At 58.7% G+C, this 25,255-nt stretch overlaps 3 protein-coding genes across 11 annotated transcripts in view; 1 reads left to right on the top strand and 2 right to left on the bottom strand.

Annotated features, from left to right (window-relative positions):
• On the bottom strand, positions 1-14,747 carry STK35 (serine/threonine kinase 35). Its single transcript, XM_025142446.3, has 3 exons — positions 13,169-14,747; positions 8,920-9,667; positions 1-2,960 (listed from the first exon to the last, which is right to left on the bottom strand). The coding sequence occupies exons 1-2, from the start codon at positions 14,145-14,147 to the stop codon at positions 8,955-8,957; spliced, it is 1,692 nt and encodes a 563-aa protein (XP_024998214.2). The 5' UTR covers positions 14,148-14,747; the 3' UTR covers positions 1-2,960; positions 8,920-8,954.
• PDYN (prodynorphin) lies at positions 14,051-21,177 on the top strand. 4 transcript variants are annotated; one of them, XM_004947135.5, is made up of 3 exons: positions 14,051-18,861; positions 18,965-19,106; positions 19,361-21,177. In XM_004947135.5, exons 1-3 carry the CDS (start codon positions 18,695-18,697, stop codon positions 19,925-19,927), a joined length of 876 nt encoding a protein of 291 aa, XP_004947192.2. In that variant the 5' UTR covers positions 14,051-18,694; the 3' UTR covers positions 19,928-21,177. The 4 variants fall into 4 exon arrangements, with proteins under 4 accessions (XP_004947192.2, XP_040506913.1, XP_046758993.1 ...); XM_040650979.2 differs by having other exon boundaries at positions 14,051-18,760; XM_046903037.1 differs by having other exon boundaries at positions 14,051-16,790.
• The window catches only part of TPPNR1L (signal regulatory protein alpha), a 15,613-nt gene continuing 11,351 nt past the window's right edge, over positions 20,994-25,255 (bottom strand). For 4 of the 6 annotated variants that reach the window (XM_040650973.2, XM_040650974.2, XM_040650972.2 and 1 more), the window contains exons 3-9: positions 24,197-24,547; positions 23,792-24,106; positions 23,358-23,708; positions 23,058-23,153; positions 22,886-22,910; positions 22,751-22,793; positions 20,994-22,368 (exon numbers count right to left, since the gene is read on the bottom strand). In XM_040650973.2, the coding sequence (XP_040506907.1) occupies positions 22,096-22,368; positions 22,751-22,793; positions 22,886-22,910; positions 23,058-23,153; positions 23,358-23,708; positions 23,792-24,106; positions 24,197-24,547 (1,454 nt within the window). In that variant the 3' untranslated portion in view covers positions 20,994-22,095. The remainder of the gene's footprint in view (positions 22,369-22,750; positions 22,794-22,885; positions 22,911-23,057; positions 23,154-23,357; positions 23,709-23,791; positions 24,107-24,196; positions 24,548-25,255) is intronic. The other 2 variants (XM_015296444.4, XM_015296443.4) reach the window with 1 other exon arrangement.

A 25,255-nucleotide genomic window follows, 5' to 3' on the forward strand; every position in this document is an offset into this window, starting at 1 on the left:
GAATGGTGTGGCTTTTCAACCCCAGCAAACAGCTTTATTCACACAAACGTCTCTTAATTTACAAAGCCTGTGCCACTCATACACATCAGGGTATCCACAGTGTTCAAAACTTAAATAGAACGACTCATACCAACCCGAGTAAACCAAGTACAAAAAATATGTATACAAGTTGTTCACACGTAGGTCCTAAATCACCAGCTTCTGTGCAAAAAAAAAAAGGGAAGTAATACAGATTCATTTACTAATATCATTAACTTTACTTTGGAGTCTGGGTTTAAGCCTTCTGCCCTCAATGGGGAACGGGTGTCCCCATGCCCCTCAGGTGGGACGTGGCATTGTCACACTGCAGCAGGGAGCAAGCAGCTCGTGTTCCTCCCATGGCATTCAGCAGGCTTAAACCCAGCCTCGGTACTGCATACAGAGGAGACGTACGACGCACACAACGGAGGATTTCCACGACGATGGTAAATGCTTGTTTTAAATCTTATTGCTCCAGAAAGGCTCTGGGAGCCTCTGATATGTGAAGGAGCTGGGTCCTGAGGAGTAAAGGAAGACCACAGGGGTAACTCTTATCTGTCACTAGCACCGTTGAGCCTCAAACACAGCAGCACAGGGGAGCTTACCTAACCCCTCTGCTCTCCTCTCCATGGACCGACGCTGCCTGCAGAGTCCAGCACACCCACGTGGTGCTGACAGCCGGCCCTGCTGCAGGCTGGTGCAGATAATGCGTTTCCCAATCCTCCTGAGGCTTGGCTTGTTCCCCACCCCACCCCCCCCACCCCACCTCCCTCTTGTAAACAGCAGTCAGAAGTAAACAGTTTCATACAATCACCCCCAGCGCTGGGCTCAGCCTGGACCCCACAAAGCCCAAAGGGCGGCGGGAGGGCACTCGGCTTCCCCCATAACAGCAACCCCCTCCACACCTGGATGCTTTGCTGCAGCCAGGAGATGGAGTTGCCCTGGCCCCAGCCTTGGAGTTGCTATCCTAAGCTCGAACATTCCCAGCGATGCAGCCCAATGCCAAAAACTCCCTCTGCAGGGTTCAGCCTGCAGGAGATGCTCGACAGATCCAGGTGGGGAGAGACACCCGACGCTGCCACCTCGCTCCGCAGAACAGGTTTGGTCTGGGCTAAAGCAATTGGAGGAGAGGTGCTAGGAGCTGTAAACACAAGGCAGCTTCATCTACAGTCCAGGAAATCGAGCGCAAACAGCAGCAAAATCATCAGGGAGAAATGCTCTGAAAAGGGCAAATTAACAGGGAAACATCCACATTGGCCAAAGGCTAGCAGCCTAGGGCTCGTCCTCAGAAGTGTTTGCTAACTCCTAAGTAAGGCACTACGGTCTAGCTCGCTAACATCAAGCTGCTTTACAAACACATCTGAAATGCAAAAGCTGAGGTGAAGATGTGTGGTTTGAAGGTGGCCTGAACCTGCGATGGGCCAGGAGGGGGCACTTCCCCAGTGCTCACCTCCCACCTCCATGTCCTGCATGCAGACCTCCTGCTGGGAAGCTCACTTCTCCCAGCAAAGGGCCCTTCCAGAAGATTAACCCGTGAGCAGGATGGGAGGGTATAGCCTTCTGCATGCACCAGTTCATGCCAGGGATGGGTTGTAACAGTCAATAAGCAACAAAAGCTCTACTGGGTGGAAGAACAAAGGTTTGGAGTAGGACACTAGCACTGTACTGTGAACAAGAGAGATCAGTTCTCAGCTCACTATGGCCCTTGGGGCAATGCTGGGCATGAGTGGGGCCGTCCAACCCTGCCCAGGAGAGGGGAAATGCCAACAGCTGGGAGGCAGTGGGATCCAAGGGACCCTCTTCTGCCTGAGCCCTGGTGCTGTAGGGGCTGAACAGTGGCAGTGATGCTGCTCCCCAGACTGGTTCCGACAATGTCAGCTCAGCAGGGAGAGTTTTAGCTTGTCCAGGCCCCAGAGGCTGGAAAAGAGGTGGTGCCATACACTGCATTTACAGTGAGCAAAGTCTAAAGACAAGCAGCATAGCCCCAGAGTGTTAGTGTTACTACAATACAGGCAAGGAGACTAAGTGTTAACTGATCGGCCTGAGGTTCCAGTCTCCTTACCTGAGCTGTATGACTGCAACCAAGCGACCACAATGTCTTTTGCTTTATTGAGACAGTTATCTAGCAGGAAGAAGTGTTTTAAAGCAGGCTAGAATCCAGCCCATGAGCCACTGAGGCCAAACCTCCTCTCCCAAGCACCACTCCTCACAACCGAAGATTGGCATCAAATGGCTCAGAGTAGTGGATTGTTTTCTGTTTCTCTTGTATGCAGACAAAATGTACCTACACATCCCCCATTAGCTCTGTGTCCCTAACAAACATCACTAGTGACACCCAGCTTAGGGAGACAAGGGTCTGCCCCTCGCAGGGCAGTGCTGACTCTCCAGCACCTTTCCAGCTTATGCTACTCTATATCTAACACCAGCTGTTTCTAGTCCAGGCAGCATGCACCTATCCAGAAGCTGCCTGGCTGTAAAGACATTCTACTGCTTGCAACACATGGTCCTTAAGACTCACTTCTAAAGCAATGCATTCCAGCTGCAAACCCATTTCCTAAGTGGAAGCAATAGCTTTAAACCCCAACCTGTGCCCAGCTGGGCTCAGCAATCCTGTGTGGCAGCAGACCACAGCTGTCTATTAACTCCTATCAAGTCCAACTGCAGAGCAGGGGGACATGGGGAGGGCTGGGCAGGGCAGCTCTGTGCTCTGGATCTCATTCAATGGTCTGGTGAGCACGATAAGTGCCCAGCCTCTGCCCCTGCAGCCCTCCTGTGCCCCCCAAACACCAACAAAACGCTCACCAACAAAACAAAGTTAACACCCAAACATTTCACATTGCCAGAGATCCTGAAGACCGAGGATCTTTTGTATTTTCACCTTCCCTTATCTTCACTGCCCCTCGTTGCACGTAATGGAGATGATGGGTCCCTGGTAAATAAACCTGCAGGAAAAACAAGAAAGGAGAAACAGAGATCAGATATGAGCATGGTTTTGTCCCAGTTACTGCAGTGAGACTTTGCTCCCCTTTGCCTCCGTTAATTAATTTAATTATGCTGTTTGTAGGATGTTAGTTCTTCAGTAAGGAGATGCTGTACATTGGGAGAAGATACAATCAATCACTGAATTGGGAATCAGGGAATTCTGCACATGTAGCAGGGAGATTTAGGTTCACCATTAGGAAGTTGTTCTTTACGCTAAGGGCAGTGAAGCAGTGGCACAGGCTGCACAAAGATGAGGTGGGTGCCCCATCCCTGCAGGCACTCAGGTCAGGCTGGGGGGCTCTGAGCACTGATGGAGCTGTGGGTGTCCCTGCACATTGCAGGGGGTTGGGCCAGACGGCCTTTAAGGGTCAATTCCAACTCAAGCCATTCTACAATGCTTGTAGCTCCCTTCCAACTCAGGGTATTCTGTGACTTTTTAAGTACACTTTAACTAAAGGAATGGGCTGCAAGGTAAAGCCCCAGCACTGCCCATGATGGCACCGTCCTCGAGGCCCTGCATGTGGCTCTGCAGAGACAGAACACACCGTGACTTTGGGGTCACACTGAACCTCTCGTCCTGTGCGTCAGCAGCAGCTCAGGCTCTTGAGTGCTCTGCAAGAGGCTGCTAAAATCCATTTGGATGCAACCAAGAGCAGTGCTGCACCCTGTGGAGCCCCTGAGGGTGCTCAGAGCCTGGATTCTGGGGCAAGAGGGGCAACTCTGCACTGCACTCAGGGAAGGCAGAGCTCAGCTCTGCACAGAAGCCTTTTTCTCCTGATTAAACAATGCACACCCCTTCAAACCTAGAGCAGCACACTGCTTCATGCCACAGTTTTCCCACAATTAACAGCAGCTGAATTTCCCCCTAAACTTCAGCTCTGAGCAAAGTAACATGGAGAAAACGTGGAATTTGGTTTCCCCTTCGCAGTGCTGGGGGCACAGCCACATCCCCCCCAGCTCCATGGACAAACTGCGCCATAGCCACTACCCAGCAAACGATTCAAATCCCTTAGTCCCAGGAAATCTCATTAAAGAAATCCATGCCTGCAGAATCCACTTTTAAAGGAAGAGACCACAGCCGCCTGCACTTAGCTGGAACCAGAAAGAGGCTGTTCTGTGTCTTGTGGGAGGCAATGGGACATCAGGGCAGGAGCAACAGAGTGAAGAATTGCCTGGAAGATTCCTCCTGTGCTGCAGCTCCATCAGCAAGCAGGGCAGTGCTGCTGCTACTCATGCCTCCCTGAAGCAGCTGAAGGAAGATCCTGGTCTGACCGCTTCCAAGCTCGCTGCACTGACGCACGTTGTTTCTGGGCTTGTTCAAGAGCTTTTAATACCCCAGCTGACGCCACTTCCAGTTTTAATCAGCTCGAATGTTCGCTCAGCATCAGCAGAACACGAACCAGCAGCCCACAGCCCTCACGCAGCACTGATGAGGATGACACTAACGTGCAGCTTACGGCAGATGGAGATGAAAACGTGGTCCTTGGGGTAGCACAGGGTCTCACCAAGGCAGGAAGACATACATAACCTGGCAGCTCCGGGTGCTCACATCATCCAGGCCTCTCTGGGGATGCAGGGTGAGAGGGAGGGGGGCTGAGAGCCCACTGTACCCCCATGTCCTTCTGCAAACACATGTGTGGGGCTCCCTGGCAGCTCCCTTCAATCCAAGCCCAGAGCCTTCCCTGAAGGGAACTGACAACAGCAAAGCACTGCCACGCATTGCCAGAGGTGCAGCCATCCAGCCCTGCCCAGGGCTCTGCTCCTCTCCAGTTGGACGTGACACTGCCTGAAGGATGTCGCTGCCCTGCAGGGTGGCCCAGAGGTACTGCAGCTGCTGCCATGGCCAAGAGGAACTGACCTTGCTGTTCTCACCCCATGGCTTGCTCTGTCCATGCCAGGACTGACAAACTCTGCCGAACACATTTCCCTGACATGCTGATGAGGTCCCTTCCAGCAGCATCAGGGCACTTTTACTGATGCCCTAACAGACACAACCTACCCCAACACAGCAGCCTTCTCGCTGGCAGCTCACAGCCAGACCCATTTCTGATGTGCACCGATCCCTGCCCTCCAGAGGTGGATTCCTGCAGGGCGGCTGTTTACTGACAGTGCTCAGGTGTCCGTGCAGATATGCTCATCACAGAAAGGTACCACTGCACAGATGAGCTTGCTCAGTATCAGCCCCACTGCACTGATTCTGTGATTTTGCAAATGCAAACAGAACAAGGCAAATGCCAGCAGTTACTTTCAGCTGACACCAGAATGTGTCAGAAAGTGGGGCAAAGCAGGGCAGCTGAGGGCAGCACCTCTGCCCAGCCCAAATCACTCTGCGTTCAGATTCCTGCCTTCTATCCTGAACATCACACCTATTTCACTCACAGAGTATGAACAGAACAAGCTGCCTTCCACGTGGAACAAAATCACTGCAGTTCGATATCTTGCAGGAATTAAAAGCACACATTTTCTCACATGTTAAATCGGGGTGGTGGGTGATGCTGCCCCTTGCTCTCTTTGTAATCCCCTTCTTTCTGTGGACAAGATTAGTGAGCAGCACAGACTCTCATTGCACCACACACCTCAACAACTTCTTGGGTGTTGCATGATCTTCATAGGTCTCTTCCAGTTCAGGACATTCTATGCATCTCTGGTTCTATGAGCTTGGCTAATGAGTGCCCAACGCATCCTGCACAAGCACTGCCTGGGAAGGCAGCTATGAGAATGATGGGCATAGACAATGCCCATAAAAAGGACCAGAGGAAGAGGAGATGAGGGCAGAGCTGCAAGAAACCAACTCAGAAAGGAGGGGACTGCACCTGGGTGTGAGCTCCAACTGCTGATGGGTGAATGGAGGCCCCTGGGGAGGAAGGGCAGCCAGGCACAGCAAGACAACTGAAGATCCAACTGCTTTCCAGTTTACAGGGAGCCTTCCTGTATCAGTAAGGAGGGGTGAGAGGTTGGGCTGTCACACAGCAATCAGGAGACCATCAGCAGGTACTCAGCACAATCCAACCACTGAGGTATAAGAAAGGCTTCTGACCCTTTGCCCAAAAGGCACAAAGGGAACAGCAAACCCAGGCTTTGGATAAACCTGTACTGCAAGAGATGGGGAAGCAACACTCAGAAAAGAGAATGTTATCCCCAGGGAATGCCACCACCTCCGCAGGACACACTGCTGCCCTGGGGTGCAGGCAGTGGTAAGCTCATCTCACCCCAGGCTCAGCTGAAAGCAAGGCCAGAAGCACCGTGCTGGCTGGGAGCTGACAGCAAATCCCTCTGCTTTGCAGGATAACAGCAGAAGAGGCGTGGTGAGCAGCAGGTCTGTGCAGCATCCGCAGCAGGACTGAAGGCAGAGCTGCTGGGATGCAAAGCACAATCGAAAGAGGTGAAGGATGAGGGAAAATCTGATTTCCGGGATCAGGGTTACAGTTTTCCAGGTCATGATGTGGGCCAGGTCTGCACAGGGGCTGAGGCTGTTGGGAAGGGGACCTCACTGCACAGCCCTGTGCTGCACGCAATGCCCGAACTAAGCAGGGAGGGTTACTTGGGTTTCCCGGTCAACTTAAATTACCTGAGAGCAGAATTCAGACCCTGCCCTAAATCCCATTTTAAGCTTCTCAAGCTTCCGATTTAAGCTGTGCATTAAACGAAAGCCCCACAGTAGCCAGAGGTAGGCTGGTTTGAAACATACGCATACACGAAGCATTAAGAAGCCCTATAGGAAAGCACACCGACCATTCCACTGCCCTACAAAAGCACACCAGAGGAATGCTCCCCCTGCACAGTGCACGGCTGTGGGTTTGTAGGGAGCATACAGCCAGTGCCAGGCTCCTATCTGGGCCACGCTGCCTTATGTAAGCACAGCATCTCCACTGCAGCTGCGTCACCCCCAGACAATCAGTGGCAGCTCATGGCAGAGGGATGGAGGGGGGCTCAGAAGGCAGCTGGGTTTTATGCAAACAGCCCCAGGGTAGGACTGTCCCCTCCATGTTTGTTATCCCTGCATGTACTATTCTGCAGATATGCGCAGGATGAATTTCCCCCGGAGGGCACAGGCTGGTTGCATAACTCAGCAGCATCATGTCAGCAGGCGAGTGATCGCAGATGGCAGCAGCAAAGCCTGACCCTCGCTGCACAGCCACAGCTCCGAGCAGCCACATCCCCGCCCTGCTAAAAGCCTCCTCCCTTGCCCCAGGGTGCAAGGTGGGGTGCCCTGCTCTGCACCCAGGACTTCTGCACGCCTGAAGCACTCGCATTCCTACAGGTCATGGCCCTGCTCTAATCCCCACCCCACATTCACAGTAGGACCAGCACCAAACCCCAGCCCCTGGCAGACTCTGTCACATCACATCAATTACTTGCAGTGGAAATTTTGAGGGAGTTGGTGCATTTTGTGCTAGGAGAGCAAAGGAGATGGCTCATGGATCAATTCGGACAAACCAGCAGGGATGACACCACACCTACCCAAGGGGCTTTCCATTTCTGTATCCCTGTTTCTCTGGGGTTCACTCTGGGGGGTGCATCAAGTACTTCCTACAGAAGGTAAGGGTGCCAGGAGCTGGATAAGCCCCAGAAGCCCATCCCCTAAAGGCACGTTCCATACTGGCTGCTGGAGTGCAGCAGTCCCAGGCAGAGGACCACCAAGAGATGCTGGAGGCAGCACAGAACCTACCTGGCACACTGCAAAGCTGTGCGTGCAGACCCTGCACAGATAGCACATCATTTCTCATGAGCTTGGGAATGCTCAAATGAGCAGCAAGGAGGATTTGGAACAACACCTGCCAAAGTGCCCTTCCCTTCCCCATTGCACCCTGCAATGGGGGTGGATGGCACACAGCCATTGACCACAAGGCTGACTGCTGGGTGTTTGCCAGTGACAGCAGCAGTTCTGGCTCTCTTTGCCCTCTTGTATCGGTGGTTCACTTTGATCCAGAAGGATCTGTTTGGTTTCTGGTGAGTAAGGACCAGGGAGCAGCACTGTCCAGCTCTGACACAGCCTGTGAAAGACCAGGGCTGGAAAGATGTCAGCCTCACCCTGCAATCTGTCATTTTTCAGTTTCATTGAAGTGTTTGGCCAGGAGAATCCCATAGTAACAGCTCTTGTTTACAGATAGCTTTACCATAAAGGCAGCACTGCTTATTCCTGTGTCCTTCCAGACCCCACTATGGACCAGGATGCAGCAGAAGCCAAGTTCAAGACTATTTAGGACCTGAGCCTGGGGGAGAAGGGAGGGACTCTGCATGAACCAAACTCCATCTGAGCACAGATGTTCTGTAAGCTTCCTGCATGAGCAGACTCAGGTCTCAGCTCAGATGTTAAACACCAAAGCATCCCACTGGGTTTATGCAACTGTGCTTGGCACTGAAGTCCTGCCTTCAGCAAGGAAATGAAATGAGATGGATGCACATGCTTTGCAAGTGAAAGCAAGGAAAACAGCCTTGTCTGTGCCAGAACCCACCTGCCGCTCAGCTCAGTGCCTCCCCAGCAGGCCAGCCAAGACCTGAGCTGCCCTGCCCTAATACCAGTGAGAAAGGAGCACCACGTTTGAGAGATAGGAGCTCTCACAGCTTTGCTGAAATCACAACACACGGAGGAGACAGAAGGGGCAGCTCCTTCCCTGCCTCTGGAAGTGACCAACGCACCCAAAGCTGATGTTGGGATGTTCAACATGCCTCCTCAGCCCAGACCACAGGAGCAGAGCTGTGCCTGGGCTTTGGGCAGCACCAGGACATGCAGCTCCTCACCTCTGTCTGTATTGCTGCAACAGAATAGGTGGGAAAATAAAACACCACTCAGAAACAGAGCTCTGATGAGTCACTATAGAAATAGCTCTGGGAACATAAAGGACTCCATTGTGTCACTACAAAATGCATTAACAGGCTGGACAGCAGACAACAATATAAAATCTACCGATCACTTACCCAGCTGCAAAGCACAGCAGTGCCCTGCCCTGAATTTAAGCAGCACATGTAACCTGGTCCATTCTGGTTTCAAGCTCAAAGGCATCAGGTCGATCCTGCGGGTTAGCAGCCAGCATGTCTTTCAGGAGCTGCTTGATCCCCTCAGACATGGAAGTCCTGCGCTTCTGAGGGATGTGCAGCTCCATCTTTGGGTTTTCTAGCAGCGCTTCCCCAACAGGCACAATCTCAGTCCCCTGCTTGATGTAGGTCCCCAGCAGCTCCCTCTTGGTCTCAGCATCAATGAAGGTGAGCCTCTCGATCATGGCCCAGATGATGATACCGAGGGCGAAGATGTCAGCCTTGGCAGTGTAGTGCCCCTCCCAGACCTCGGGGGCCATATAGAAATCAGAGCCGCAAGCAGAAGACAGCCAGTACTTGTTCACATTCACATTTTTGTTCTCGTGGCCACCCTTCTTGCCTCGAGCTGTCAGACCGGCACAGACTTTGCTGAGCCCAAAGTCAGCCACCTTGAGAACCGGGGTGCCGGACTTCTCGGTGATCAGGATGTTGTCTGGCTTCAGGTCCCGATGGACGATGTGGTTCTTGTGCAGGAAGGCGATGGCGCTGGTGAGCTGCAGCATGAAGCTCCTGTTGGTCGCAGGGTCGGGCCGTCGGGAGAGCACGTACTGGTTGAGGTCCCCCCCCTCGCAGAACTCCATGACGAACCAGAGGTAGCAAGGCTCCTCCGCGTAGCCCAGGATCCTCTCGCCTTACCAAAACAGAGCAAGAAAACAAAGAGTGAGTTCTGACAGGCACACTGGAAGATGCCCACACTAACTCAGGACAAGGGCAAGACATGAGGCTGGTTTATACAGATAGTAAGAGTTCGAGGAACTGGGTGCATTGGGACAGGCTGCCCAGGAAAGCAGTGGAGTCACCCACACACCTAACACTGCCAGGGCCAGAGCCCTGCAGCACACCAGCTGCTCTCAGGCCAGATCCATGCTGCTTAGGCAATGCATTTGTTCTAAGAGAGCTCTGACACTTTCCTACAGCTCTACTGAAGCACCAACAGGTCTTGAAAGAGAACTGGAAGCTCAAGTAGCCAACTATGTTTAAGTGCAATCTCAGCCATTCCGATGGATCCAACTGCCTCTACCACAGTCAGCAAAGCACAGGCAAGTCTGAGTGTTTGGAAACCACTTAAAGAACTCCACCTACTTTCCCAAGCTATTTTTTTTCCTCTTAGCAAAGGCCTGCAGACCATCAGGGAAAGCAAACTCCCAGCAGCAGGTAGAGCCAAGCACTACCAGCACCTCCGAGCCCCAGGCTCTCTGGCATCCACAATGGTCAGCGATTGGTGTGGGTGGGAATACTGGTTATTTGCACAAACAGTCTGTATCCATGGCTACTGCTATGGAAATGAAATCCTGCACAACACAAGGATTTGGCTGCATCTCCCTGCCCTCAGCAGAGCATGAGGAGTAGGGTTGGGGTGTGTGTGGGGGGTCAACAGCTCTCACCTGGGGTCTGCAAAATGCTGAGCACAGTGCCCAGCACGAGGGGTCAGGGAGCTCCTGTCAGCCAGCAGCACAAGGAACCACAACAGTGCCATGTGCACAGAGCTGGGAGCGTCACACCATAGCATGCAGGTGGGAGGAGACAGCATTTCCCAGCAGCACCATCCCAGGGGGAAGCAGCAAAGACCCGCTGGCTCTGACAGGCTGAGGTTTAGGCTCAGCATAACAAAGGCTCAGATTCAAGATGTGGCTCTACACCTCTGCAGGCACAAAAGGATGAAGCTGACCCAGCAGTAGCTGTGAGCACCGTGCACTTCACTTTGGGTGGAGCGCTGCTGGGAGAGGTCGAAGCCAAGAGTAATATTTCCTCATTTTCTTTCTATAATGTGAAAGTGTTTGAGTTGTTAAATCATCTTCCTGCCTTCAAAACAAACAGCTTTAAACATAAAGAGCTGGCAAGTCACTTCTTAAAGATGAGAGTTTAGCAAGACAAGCTGCCAAGAGCTGAAGGGATGCAGACAAGAGCCCAGAGCTCCGGCACCAACTGTGCATCCCTCCATCCCCATAGCCACCCCCTACAGACCATCCTGGGAGCTCATTAGCAGCTTGCTAATTTGCTTAGCATCAGTGGGAACAACCTAATGCCAGCAGAAGCAGCCTCCCACTCCCCAGTGTTGCATGGAACCTCTAACTGCCTCTGTGCAAAGATGCTGTGCTGGAGAGAAGGGAGCCAGCAGCACAAAGCCAGGCACCTGGACCCATGGGCAACGTGCCATGGAGCACAGCCCCAGCTCTGCTCACTGAGCAAAGCAGCTCTGCCCATCACTGCCGTGGGTCAGGAGCAGCTAACAGCACACACAGCCGTGCACAAGACCTGGAGGTATGCACGCATCGGGGCACTGAGCACACTGCTCAAGCCCACACCTCTCCTCGAGGCTCAGCATTGCGCTGCCTCTTCACGTTCTGCCCCAGATGAGATGTGGCGTAACCGATTCAACACGATGGAGATGATGGCTGAGCGCTGTAGCTGCGACCTGGCATAGCCTGGTATCCCGACAGCTACGCTCCTGATGCAGAAAGAGCCTCAGATTAATCCCCCCCACGCCCTGAGCCGGGTGCCTTGGCACAGCATCTGTGCAGCCCGTAAATAGCCGCGCTGCGGTCGTGCAGAATGGCACGGCTGCACGGCCACGTGCCCACTGCTGCCTCGGCCGGGAGTGCTGCGGGCAGGAAGGGAACACGGGCAGCTCGGGGGCTCTCCTGGCTCTGCTGTAACAGTATTTATCAGTACAGTATCAAAGCCAAAGGTGGAGAAGATGATGAGCACAGCCTCTGCCCCTGCCTGGGACCAGTAGATAATGCAGCTTGGAGGACAGGCACGGGGAGGGAGAAGCTGAAGTGGGACCAGGGCAGGCAAAGCTCTCCCAGCAGCAGGGAGGCGATTCTGCAAGGAACAGAGGGCTCTCCACCTGCCTGCAGATGGGTGGGGAGCACCAACAGCTCCCCAAAAGGCATGCTGCCTGTCAGCATGGCTAAGTGGGGCAAGAGACCCCAACCACAGGGAGCTCTCCATGCAGTGGGGCAGGCACCCACCCCACAGGGGTGCACAAAGAATAGGGTAGTGCCCTTCTTGGGGAAACTGCCTTGGATGTGCGTGTGAGGAGTGACAAGAAGCCAGGATCGGGGCCATGTGGGGACACACACAGGTCCAGACATGTTCCCGAGGGTTTGGGAGCTGTGCAACTGCTCAGAGGGCAGTTCTGCAGCCTTCCACAATGTCCACACCAGGGGACACAGGCATCTGGAGAGGCACTGGGGGCACCCAGGAGATGGGGCTCCAGTATTTTTCCACTTCTTCACTGCATGTTGGCAGAGCTGGGCCTGACAGCAGCCAAAGGAGCAGAGGGAGGGAGCACTTTGGAGATGTCACCATCACAGTCATTGGTGGTGGCAGGAGGTGACCCCGGCAGCCGCGTGATGCTGCCGAGGGGACCCAGGGAAAGGCGGCAGCCGTCCCTACACAGCAGAGTGGTGGAGAAACAGGGATGGTAGAGCACAGAGAACAATCCCAAAGTTGTCAGAGCCCATGGGAACACAGAGTGCACCACAGAAGTGGGATCACAGCCTTGGGGGTGCTTGGAGGAGATGAGGCTGCGCAGGGGAAGGACTGAGGGCACGCACAGGGCTGTGGCACTGGGCAGAGCAGCAGAAATGGGGTGTGATGGAGGGACGGGGGGGGGAGGGGGGTGCTTGAGCTTGGAGGTGACAATGGGATCACAATTGGGATTGGAGGGTTGCAGAGGAGAAAAGCGGGAGGAGAGGGGTCCCTGTGAGCAGCACAGGGAGGGAGAGAATGGGGCAGGGGGGGCACAACACAGGGGGGCAATGCTGGACTGCGTGGGGGACAAGTTGTAAAGTAAAAGAGATGGAGAAGAGCTGAGCAAGGTGGGGGCAGCCTGGGGAAAGGGTTGGGAGGGGGGGGAGGAGAAGAGCTCCCTGAGGGCAGAGGATGCCAAGGGGGGATTGAAGTAATGGGGTGACAAAGAGGGGGGAAGAAGGAAAAAGGGCACAATGGGAGCACCCATGTGGGGGTCTCCGGAGCCAGAAGGCCGGGGGAGGACACCGAGGGAGCCCACAGGGGGTACCCAGCGGCCCATAGGAGCCGAGGTAGGAGGGAACCCCTAAGAGAGGGGGGACGGGGACGGAGCCGGGGATGGGAAACCCGGGGCAGTGCCGGAGCGGGGCGGTACCTTTGAGGGAGGTCTCCACCAGCCGCAGGTAGAGCTGGCTGCGCTTGTTGCCGTGGCTCATGCGCTGCCCCAGGCCGTGCCGCTGCAGCACGCACTCCTCGAAGCGCACCACGTTGGGGTGCTGCCGCCTCAGGCTGGTGAGCGCCCAGAACTCGGCCAGCGCCAGCTCCACGTTCTCGGGGGCGTCGCAACGGATCCTCTTCACGGCCAACCGAGCGCCGCTGCGGCTCGACACCGCCTCGTACACCACGCCGTACGCCCCGCGGCCGATCTCGGCCAACAGGCGGTACCGAGGGGCCCCCGCGCCGCTACCGCCCGGCCCCGGGCCCGCCGCCGCGGCCTCCTCCTCCTCCTCGGCTACCACCACCGCCGCCGCCATGGGGCCGCGCCGCGCAGCCCGCCGCCGCCGCGCCGCCCTTTGTGTCCCTCGGCGGCCGCCGTCCGCCGTTTCCATGGCAGCGCCGCGGGGGGAACCCCGCTCGCGCTCGCGCCCCCCCCCCCGCCCGCCTGGCCCCGCGGAGCGCCGCGCCGGGGAGCGCCGAGCGGGCGAGGGGGCACGCGCCGCCGCATCGGAGGGCGGAAAAGCGCGCCCTGCCGGCCCCTTTAAGCGCTCGGCCAATCGCGGCGCGCCGGGCCGTACCACTGCGCTGCCGGGGGGGGAGCGCGGCGATGGGCGGGGCGATGCGCATCCCGCGGTGGGGGGGGAGCGGCGGCGGAGACGCGGGGCCGGCGGGGCCGGAGGGGCGGGCGCGGCTGCGTGTGCCGCCTGCGGGGCTCCTCGGCGCGGAGGGCGATGGGCGCTGTGCGGGCCCGGCCGGGCGCCCCCCCGCGGGGTGGTGCGAGCCGCGCGGCTGTAAACACTGCGGCCGTGGGGAGCGCTCCGCCCCGGCGGGGCTGACGGTGTTATGTAACGGTGGGGCCGGAGCGGCTGTGCGGTGTTGGGGGTCGGTCCACCCCGCCGCGTCCGCCGGTATTGCATCTCGTGTTCTGGAACGCCTGCAGGGATGGTGACCTCCCCTCCCCCCCCCCCAGGCAGTCTGTGCCAGCGCAGCACCGCTCTTCCCCAGGAGGAATTTCTCCTAATGCCCCACCTGACCCCCCCGCCCCAACGTGAGGCCGTGGGGAGCACAGCCGGCCGCCCCCATCTCCTTTCAGGGAGCGGTGAGGTCCCCCTCAGCCCCCTCTGCTCCACACCACTCCGCACTCCGTGATCCCCCCGAAATACGGGACACACTGGGGGGGGTCCTGCGGTGGCTCTGCGGGCAGCGCGCACCCCACGTGGGCAGCCCCAACGCGTGCTTCGAGCTCCGTCCGCTTTGCAGTGGAAGCCCTTCACCCCCCCCGGCCCGGCAGGCGGTGTGGGGCCGTCCCTCCTCCTCCAGCCCCGCTCCGTGGGGCGCAGCGCGCAGCCAAAGGCAGCTCGGCACGAGGCCGCCCCGAACGCCGCTCACTGCCGCCCTCCGCCCGCAGCCGCTGTCCCTGCGGCTCTCATCGCCCCTTCTTCCTCTCCGTATCCCCCCCGCCATCCCCCGCTGTGTCCCCCCGGCACAGCCCCGTGCCGCTGCCGCTGCGTGCCGCTGCCTCCCACCCGCTGTGCCACGCACTTTCGTCCCCCTCCCCTCCGAACCCGCTTAGAACCGATGCAGTTGGAAGCAAACTTAACTTTTCTATTACCGCACATCTCTCTTACCCAGGTGCTTAATTACCATTGTCCCAGGGAAATGTCAGCGTGACTCACAGGCGGTTTCCCATTAGGAAGAGACGGATGAATATTAATTACGCTGGCAGGTGGGCGGGTTTGGTGGCAGCGCCTTTCCCAAAAGGGCCGTGTCACCCCCACGCCCACCCGGACCGCGGGGACCAGAACGCGTCCGGCCCTGCGCACATAGAAAGTAATGGGGGCTGCGGGGCTCTGCGGATGGGAGACCCCCATCTCTCCCTGCGGCGAGCGAGGTGGAGGCACCTGCTCCATCCCGTGCGCATGGGTCCGCCTCCAGAAGCCCCACTCCCTATAGGGCAATACCTGGGGATGGGGATGCTCCAGGTGTGTGCTGGGAGCCGGTGCTGCTGCCGGCAGGGCTGCTTTTGGGATGCTCCACACCGTGATCCCTGGGCACGGCACACACCTGGAGATAGGGCTCCCAGAGCAGCTACAGCAGGATGGGAACTAATGGTGCACCGGCAGGAGGTTGGTCCTGGGGACGTGCAGGGCGAGATAGGGACTGCTGCTGGCTGCATGTAGTGGTTTTGGTGTGAGAACCCTCTGTGGAAGCCCGTGGTGCTCAGTAGTGAGGGTGAAACCTCCTGGGGCTGCCCACACAGCACTGAGGATGCCAGTGTGGTTTGTGGCTGCCTTTTGTTCTCGGCTTTGTTCTGCTCCTGCAAACCTTCAGCTGGGGGTGAAAACACTGCTGTCCCCTCCCTGTGCGCTCACTGGGACTGAGCATCCCCATCGCTGCAGGACTGCTACCTCCCAGCACGGCTTCTGCGGGCTACATCCCCTATGTCAGCCCTGGGAAGTGGGGGATGCTTGGCCCTCGCTTCACCCCTCCATGCCCTGCTCCCTGGCTGAGCCAAAACCCACGCCCAGCAAAACCCACGAGGTGCCACGTGCTGTCCACATGTGGCACCCCAAAGGTGGTGGTGGCAGTGCAGGCAGCCAGCTCCCAGCCATGCCCATTCCCTGTGCATGGGGAAGGCTGAGCGCGGGCACCGCGTCCGGCAGCTGGTGCTCGAGCCGGGGAGAGAGGCAGGTTGCTGGGAAACATCCCTCTTGAGCACCGATAAAAATAGCTCCGTCTTCAAGGCGAGAGGGCGGGCTGTGCGGCAGCCGATGGGGCAGTGGGGATGGGATGGGATGGGATGGGGGTGGGAATGGGATGGGGATGGAATGGGCACAGGGTGCTTTGGTGTAGTGTGTGGGCACTGGGGCTGTCAGGATGCAGTGCTGATGAGGCACAGTGGTGCATGGGTTGGGGGTTCCCCAGCACTGCCCATCCCCAAATTGGGCTTAGAGATATGTGCCCAGGGTATGGCGCTAAGCGGAGGGTGCAGGGGCTCCCTGCCTCCCACCACCACTCTCCCCCAGCCCTTTTGTGTTCATCTCTTGGGGTTTGTCCCCAAGAGGAGTTTGGCTTTGCCCCTTGCCCTTTGGGTGGCCTCCATCCTCTCCCCAGCTTCACCACAAGGCTGGGGCTTCTCCCAAGCTGGGAGCATGAAGCTGAGGGCTCCCCATCTCCCACACCTCGGGCAGGGCTTGCATTCAGCACCCAGCAGCCAAGAGAGACCCCTGCCCACTGCCCACGCCGAGGACCCCAACGGGGTAGCAGCGACCAGGGGGCATCCTGGAGCGCTCACACCCGGCCCCAGGGGCTGCAGCGAGGGAGCCCACCCGGGCTGTGGCGGGGATGCTGCGGGGCTGATTATTCACAGCTTTCCTCGCCCCGATTGGCTCCGCAGCGCTGAGCGGAGTGGGGCCCCGCCGCAGGAGGAGACTCGGTGGCCATAAAAGCGGGCGGGCGGGCGGCGGGCGGTGAGTACGGTGTGCACCCAGCGTGGCCCATGCCCAGCTCAGCCTGACCCGAGAGCACAGCACAGCACAGCGGGACGGGGCACGCAGCAGGTAGGGACGGGGTGCATGGATTTGGGGTTCCCTTCTCTTTACCCGCACGCACCTTGATGCTGGGCATCGCTGCTGCTCGAGGGAGTGTGACTCAGTTTGTTTCAAAACATCCCCGAGCTGCCGTGCTGGGAGCATCTCGCACTTCACTCGTTGCTTTATTGCTTTATTTCAAGACTCACACGCTCGCTGCAGGTGCCCCACTCATCCCCCGGCGGTTTCGCAGCATCGCTATCCTGGGGCTCGGGGCGATGCTGATGCCATGGCTGTGTGCTCATATGGAGACAGCACAGCCCCAGAGCAATGCTGAGCTCAGAGAGGGGACGGGATGGGTGATGGCACAGCGCTGGGTGTGCTGTGATTTGAAAGGTCATTGTAAGGAGAGGAGAGAGCTGCTGGGAGTGGGCTCTGCTCCTCCACAGGTATCTGTGTGTCCCAAGCTGTCTGGGAGAAACACCTGCAGCTCGGGTGTGTGCACTGAGTGGTGACATCTCTGTGTAGAAATGCTCAGAGATGCAGAGGGTGACGGTTGGGAGCAAAGCCCTCCATGGCCGTGCTGTGCTCTGGCACCTGCTGCGCACCCGGGGCTGCTCTCCATTCCCCCATGCCGGTGCATCCAGGGCTGTAACCTGGAGCTGTGGTGCACAGACGCACCTGGGGCTGTCCTAAAGGCACCAAAAACCTGAGCAGAAAAGGGGCAGAGAAGGAGCGGCCATGCAGCACACACAGGACACGGGTAGGAACCCAGAGCTACCTCAGTCCCTTGCAGCACTGCTGTGATCGTGCAGACGCATTCCCCAGGATGGATGCTCCGGGCAGAGCTCACCTCAGGGTGCTCCAGGTCCCACGGTCCCACACTGCAACCCCTTTTTCTTCCTCTTCCCTTTGTCTCTCCCCTTTCTGAGCATCCCTTCTCACTTTCACATAAAGCCCTGCCTTGCCTCCCCTTTCCCTGCCCCGCTCTCTCCCCCTCCTGCAGCAGCAGGACGGCAAAGCACCGTGGGAGCATCTGTGCTGAGGTACGTTCACAGGGGGTGCACGGGGCACTGCGGGGCTGCAGCATCCAGGCATCATAGCACGGCCAGCACTTACCTTAGCAGCAGGTGAGTCCTCTCTCCTCGCTTAGTGCCACTGAGATGAGCAGGGGCTGTCAGTGCTGCTGTGCCCATCTCCGTGCCCATCCCAGGGTGATGCGCTCGGGCTGTGCGGCGCAGCCGAAGGATGCAGATTTCTCGACACACGATGGTGCAGATAATTCAAATTCAAATTTAATTTAGCATGAATTAATACTGTGGCATTAACATTTCTTCATCAGCGCCAATTAGAGTACATTAGCAGACAGTGCCGAAGAATACAATAGTCTCTAATATGCGTCATTAACGTGTAACTGATCCCTCTGGGTCATGCCTTCCCACCTCGGATTGAAGCAGGCGCGGAGGCGGTGGGATGCTGTTGGGTCGGCTCTTGCTCCTGGAACTGGTGGCACTGCGGCCCCTGGGTTCTGCAGGTGCTGCTCCGGGTTCTGGTGCCCCACTCCAACCCGCTGCACAGCACATGCAGCCCTCCTGGCCTCGTGCGGGGCTCTCGGAGCCTGGAGAGCGGTGGTTGCAGCCAGCAGGTAGGATTAAGCCTGGGATCAGCGTTCTGCCCCTCCCCACGCAAGCAGCAGGTGGGATGAGGGATGCAGGGGGTGCAGCGTGGGGTGAGGCTGTGCTGGAGGTGGGTGACCCCGTGCCCCTGTCCTGCCCTGCATCCTCCGCCCCCTTCTGCCCGCGGCTCCATGTCTCGGCACTGTTCTTCCCCGGCCAAGGGGAGGGCTGATTCATCCCCTCCGTGCCACGCAAACGCGCAATGGCAATATTGCAGAGAGCTGTGATGCTGGAAGGAACGAGAGACTCTGCCTGCAAATGATACGTGCCGGGCGGTGGAAGGGCTGGGATGGCGCTTTGGTCCTCGTGCATGAGCCCACACGGGTCAGTGTCCTGCAGCATCCCTTGGGGCGCTCCCCTGGGAGCAGATCCCAGAGGTGGGTCGTGTGGGTGCAGGCACAGCTCCCCAGGACCAGGCAGAGGAGGTGGGTGCCCGCTGCACACCAACGGGCTCTGGGCATGGATAAGTGTTGGCTCCCAGCTCTGGGATCAGATAGGTGATGCTCTGTGTACTCTCACCCTACCCAGGCAGCGGGGCACAATGGCACAGCGGGTGCTGGCGCTGGTACTCTGCCTGTCTCTGGCTGCAACAGCCTCCGCCGACTGTGCGACCCAGTGCTCCCTCTGTGCCAACCAGGCACGTGGCACCGAGAGCAGCATGCAGCCCCTGGTGAGTGTTGGCCCCAAGCAGCCCCCATCATTCAGCATTGGGGTACAACAGCAGGGACAACTCGGGGGTGTCACAGGGTGGTGGCGCACGGTCTGTGGGTTGTGGTCACTGGCACCCAGCAGTCCTGGGAAGGCACGAAGTTTGGCTCCTTGTGAGCTTGGCAGCATGGATCCGGGGGATGGGATGGCGATGGGTGGGGTGGTGGTACCTGAGCGCTGGGTGATGCCAGTGGTGCCACGGCCGCTGTCTTGCAGATGTGCCTGTGGCAGTGCCAGGGCTCCTCTCCGCCTGGCGCCGAGTGGGAGAGCTGCAGGAAGGCACTGGCACTCCTGGCCCCGCTGGTGGCCCTGGCCGAGGGGACAGAAGGGACAGAACCATCCCCAGCAGAGGCGGAGGATGAGGCAGAGCCGGAGCAGGATCCCAGCCCCGAGGAGCTGCCACTGGCACCAGCCAAACGCTACGGAGGCTTCATGAAGAAGCTGGCCAAGGGGAGGCTGCTGTCTCTGCTGCGCGACAACGCCCACAGCAAGGGCGGCCTCAGCAAGAAGTCGGGGGGCTTCAGCCACGGTCCAGGGGAGCGGGCGGCCCCTGAGAACTACCCGGGGCCGGGGGGGGGCGAGGAGCCCGAGGGTGCGGGGGCTGAGGGGCAGGAGCTGGCCGAGCTGCACAAGCGCTACGGGGGCTTCATGCGCCGCATCCGGCCCAAGCTCAAGTGGGACAATCAGAAGCGGTACGGGGGTTTTCTGCGGCGGCAGTTCAAGGTGACCACGCGCTCGGATGAGGACCCCAGCGCCTACTCAGGAGAGGTCTTAGACCTATAGAGCCCGGCATGGGACAGGTCCCCGTGCCACCAGCCCGACCCCTGCCGTCACCCCATCCCCATCCCTTTGTCCCCTGCTCCAAGCGGCTGCCACCACCCTCGCCTCATCGTCCTCAAAGGGCCACGGGCTCCGCCACCCCCACCCCAGCCCTGTAAATGTCCCAGTTCTGCCCCCCGTTGTCTCTCTCTGGTTCACCTGCACACCCTTTAGGGACCCTGCGCACCCAGGGGATGGTATCACACCCCAGCTGCTGGCAGCACATCCAGTGGGGATGCAACCCCAGCCCTGCCACAGCTGCAGATGCACAGCTGGGGCTGGAAAACATCGCAGCTGATGGATGAGGGAACAGCTTCCAAGCCCCAGGAAGGATGAGCCTGAGCAGGGCTGGGACGCAGCCAGCGGGGCCAGGGGGCTGTACAGTGGCCATAGGGAGGGGTGGCAGGGCAGCAGGGGGCTGAGCATCCCCATCCCTTCCCCAGTCCACCCATTGCACCCCGCTCATCCTAGCGCCCACCTGGTCCCGCTGCCTTCCCTGATACAAGAACACTCTCTGGTTCACCCCATCTGGGCCCCCTGCTCCCCCCACAGCCAATAAAAGGCAGATGCCAACAAAGCCATGGTGGATGCTGAGCATCATCTTCCTCCGGGTGGATCCAGTCCTCAGGGACGAGGGGATCACACACCCCAAACCAGGGCCTGGGGAGTGCTCCCAAATCCCATTGCTGCTACCCTAAGGCCACGCCGTGGTTGCGAACCCAGGCACAGTGACCAAACCATCCCATTCCCACACATGCTTTGAGCACAGTGCGACCGCCAGCAGCAGCTCTGTGCCAGCAAACCCCAACCCGTGCAGAACTTTTCCCTAGCCTCCCTGCCCAGGGCTGCATGCAACCTAAGCTGTTGGGGGATGCATGCTCAGGGCCCCAGCACCGACCACCCCAACCCCAGCATCACCTCTCCTCCTCCTTTTCCCTTTGCTGCAGCACTGGATGAACCCCCTCCAAAAACAACACGAGCTGCTGCTGGCCCCCCCACCACACACTGACAGCCCCGAGAGCCACCCACACACAGGACTTTCCACTTTTATTATAAAAATATCTCGCAAGCAAAAAGAAAAAAAAAAAAGAAGAAAAAAAAATCATGGTCAGTACAGGCAGTCACACAGATCCCAAAGCAGTGCCAGGGCTTCCCCCACCCCACACCAGTCCCATGGGTGCTGAAGGGGGGGGGGTCCTGGGGCAGGGGACACATAGAAGATGTGTGTCCCCCCCCACCCCAGCCTTGGCTGCAGGGAGCTGCCGGTGCCCCCAGCCCACATCCAAGCAGGGGGTGTCAGACAGAAGCTCTATGGGGTTTCTGGGGCTTTGACAGAGGCCTCGTTCTTCATTTTGCACACCTTACCCTAGTGCGACGCACACAGCAGTACACCCACGTACAACACGTGAAACATTGGGGTTGAGCTCTAGAAATTAAGAGTTACGTGGCAAACATTTAGAACATGTTAAACGTTACCAAGGGGTTGTGGGGGGCTGTGCCCGAGGAGGGGGGGGGGGGGGGGAGGGGCTCACTGTGGCCCCAAACACACAGGGCTGCGTGGCTGGAGGGGGCTGCGTGCTTTGTACAAGCCCAGGGCACAGATCTCTGGGCTGGGTGGAGGAGGAGGATGTTTGGTGATGGGGCAAAGCCAACGTGGCTGCGGCTCGCCTCCTGCAGCCCCCCAGTCCTATTGGCGTCAGTGCAAGAGCCCATGGAAGAGACACTTGGGAAGAGAGGTGGACACTGACATCATTCCTTTAAAGCCAGAGTTTGTTTTCCACGCAGCAGAGCCCCCAAAGGCAGGTGGGAGCCCATGGCCTGGAGGCACCATCCCGGACCCTAACGCACTGCAGCGCTCTCTCCAGCGACGCATCCTCGGGTTCCGTGAGCAAACCCAGTGCACAGCTCCCCACGGCCAAGGGTTGGGGAAGTCCCAAAGCCAAGGAGCCCTCAAACCGTCCCAAATGTCTGCAAACAAAAGTCAACCCCCAGGAGCAGGCACAGCACCAAAGGCTGCGCTCCCATCCCAGAACACGGGTACCGTGGCCAACAGCGCTGCTAAGAAAGTCCCCCTGTGGGGTGGAGGGGGGGAGGAGGGGGGAGACCAGGACCCCCGTGAGCCCCAGCCCCGCTCACTGCCGCTGGATCTGGACGCTGGCATACTCAGAGCTGCTCTCCTCGGGGCACGGGGGGGGCCGCCGGGGTGCCTTGCTGAGGTGCACCATGTCCAGGTCGGCGTAGGTCAGGTTGTCGCTGCTGCTGGCCGGCTGGCTGCTGCTGCTGTTGCTACCCTGGATGCAGGCGTACTCTGACTGCTGGCTCAGCTCGATGACGCGGCGGACGCTCTTCCTCTTCTCTTTGGCGAAGTTCAGGTCGGCGTAGGTCATGTTGTTGGGGTCAGACTCCTGGGTGGGACACCAAAGGGTTTTCTTTTGGAAAGCGCACAGTGAGTCCCCTTCCCACCCGTGCCAAAACGCTCTCCAAAGCGCCGACACCGTCTGCGCACCACCCGTGCAGTGCCATCCCGTGGCACACAGCCATGTCACCGAATGCAAAACCACCCCACAAACTGCCTCGTGCCTATGGGGCGGCTGCTTCCAGTCCTAAAGCCAGACCTCCCCGGGAGGAGGAGAGAAGGTGAAGACAGAACTGATGCTGGGAAGCACCGCAGCTCCTCCTCCCTTCGGCCACAGTGTGGAGACACTGAGACGCCTTGTGCACAGCCTGCACCCTCCTCTCCCACACTTGGGGGCTGCTCCCCCAATGTCCCCGAGGTAGGTGACACACCTGCGTGGTGGTGGTCCCGCTGCTCTTCTCCGGCTCGTGTAACCTGCAAGGGGAAACGAGGGGTCAGGTGCACCACACACCTCTTCTCACGTGATGGAGCACATGTGATGGGGGGGGGGGGTCAGATGCACTCACCTGGCAGACGGAGAGCTCTTACCTGCCGGGGGAGAAATAGCTTAGGAAGGAGATAGTTCAGAGAGCCCCCCCTTTCCCGAGGCCCATCAGCCCACATGCTGCATTTCTCAGAACTTCGACCTGATTTCAGCAGCTGCCCCCCGTGCCCCGCACGTGGTTTCCTTATCCTCACCCTTGCTCTGCTTCGTCCGGATGAGGTAGAGAATTGCAATCACCAGCAGCGCCAGCACAGTGCACACCACTCCCACGGCCACATAGATGAGACTTTCTACAACGGGAACTGCGTGTGAGAAACGCCACTATGGACCTGAAAGCCCCAGGGTCAGTGTGGTGACGCTGCATGCGCTGAAGGGGACATCGAGCAGCATCCCCCAGTACAAAGACCTCAACCCACGTTCTGGTGGGACTCCGAGCTTGTCCCAGGGGGTGACCTCCCACCCGTCCCCACATACACCCTGCAGCCCTCACTCACTGCTGTCTCCGATGAGGCCTTCATTGCTTTCCCCGAGGGCTGGAGGAGTGACCCACAGGATGCCCGTGCCGGAGATGGGCTCCTGGTCCTCGTGCACCACCAGGCAGGTGAACTTGAAGCCACTCTTCTCCTCCCCCGCCTGCACCGTCACCGTGTCGTTCAGCTCAAACAAGCCCCGGGAGGTCTCTGTTGGCTGCGTGCTGTTCCCCGTGTTCATCTCCGTCCCGTTCTCCAGCCAGCTGACATTCACAGCTCCCGGGTAGAAGCCCTGCACGCGGCAGGTGAAGTTCACCGTCTTGTTCACCTCCACGGCGCCCGACGGCGCGGCGACCACAGACACGCTGGGGGGAACTGGGAAGAGAAGCAGCGCCTGCAGCCGACGTCCCCGAGCCCACGGCTCAGCCCTGCCCGGGCCCCGGGGCTGTGAGCCTCACCTCGCAGGGCCTGGTGCAGCGCGTACGTCTTCCTCAGCGGGGCTGCCAACGTGGGGTGCTGCACCTCGCAGGTGAGCTCCGAGCGGACGTCGTCCTCGCTCAGCTTCACCTGCAGGGTGCTGGACATGCGGTAGGAGGAATTTGACAGCTCTGGGGTGACGTGGGGCGGCTCAGCCCGAACTAGAGTGCTGTTCTTGAGCCATTTCACCCGGATGTCACGGGGGGAGAACTCTTTGGCACTGCAGGTGAAGGGCACCGACTGCCCCGGCACCGCTCGGTGACTCGGCCCCGACACGACTGGCACAGAGGGTCTGGCTGTGGGAGAAGCATTGGCCCATCAGGAGGTGTCCTGCCCCTCCCAGCCCCAGAGGAGAGCCCACCACGACAGGCTGGGAGCCCACTCACCGTGCACCGACACCTCCGTGCCCCCACCCTTCGTAAACACCACATCATCAACAGTGCCTTTGCGAAACTTCACGCAGTAATAGGTGCCGGCGTCCTCCAGACTGACATTGCTGATGCGGATGGTGAAGTCGTTGCTGGGGTCAGGAACTGCTCTCATCACACGTGGGAAGGAGCCTTTATGTTCATAAACGGTCTGATTGTCGCTGCCCCAGCCCTTCACCCACTTCACAGGACCAACAGGACCCGATCCAGACACTGTGCAGTTCAGGGTCAGCGTGTCGCCTTTGATCACCACCTCCGAGCTCTGGGGCTGCTGCAGTTTGAAGTCCGGATACGTCTGGGCACCCACACCTGGGGACGAAGCAGACCCCCTTCAGTCCCTCCTGACCACAGGAGTGCCCGAGTCCAGCACAGGGCAGAGCTGTGAGCCCAGTGCCCTCAGTACAGAGGACACCCGCGTGCCACCTTCTGTGCAGCCAGAACACCGATCCAAGCCCACTGCCCACGACACATCCCACTGCCATCAGTCACGAGGACGCAAGGGCACGCGCTGCATCACACTGAAAACCAAGCTCTCCTCATAGTCACAGATGTGACACTGCTTTGTCTGCACTGAATCTCCCCCAGCTCCAGCCCCAACCCGTGCCAGAAGCTCACAGCTGCAGCTGATGCCGTTCCCTTCGCCACCGGCAGAGGAAAGCTGTGCCCTGGATGCACCATGGCTGCAGCTGCAGTGCTGTGCCTCCGCCATGTGCCCCGATGGGAGCACTGCACCTTTCCTGAGCCTCCCAGAGCCTCGGAGAAGTTCCCTGCTGGGAGCTGACATGGCCATGCTATGCCTGGAGATGGTGAGCAGCTCATGGGAGCAGTGTCACAACTGTGCAAAGACCACTGCATTTGAGCAGGGAGCTCCTGGTGCAGCTGCCAGCACTGGGACTGCACACACGCACTGAGGTAGGGCCATGCATGCACCGTGGTGCAGCTGCAGCCCCACAGCTTGCTCTCCGGCCCTTTGCACAGTGGGCCACGGCTGTACCCGGCTCTCCTGCACCAGGAGGT

This window comes from Gallus gallus, chromosome 20 (assembly GCF_016699485.2).
Source record: "Gallus gallus isolate bGalGal1 chromosome 20, bGalGal1.mat.broiler.GRCg7b, whole genome shotgun sequence".
NCBI lineage: Eukaryota > Metazoa > Chordata > Aves > Galliformes > Phasianidae > Gallus > Gallus gallus.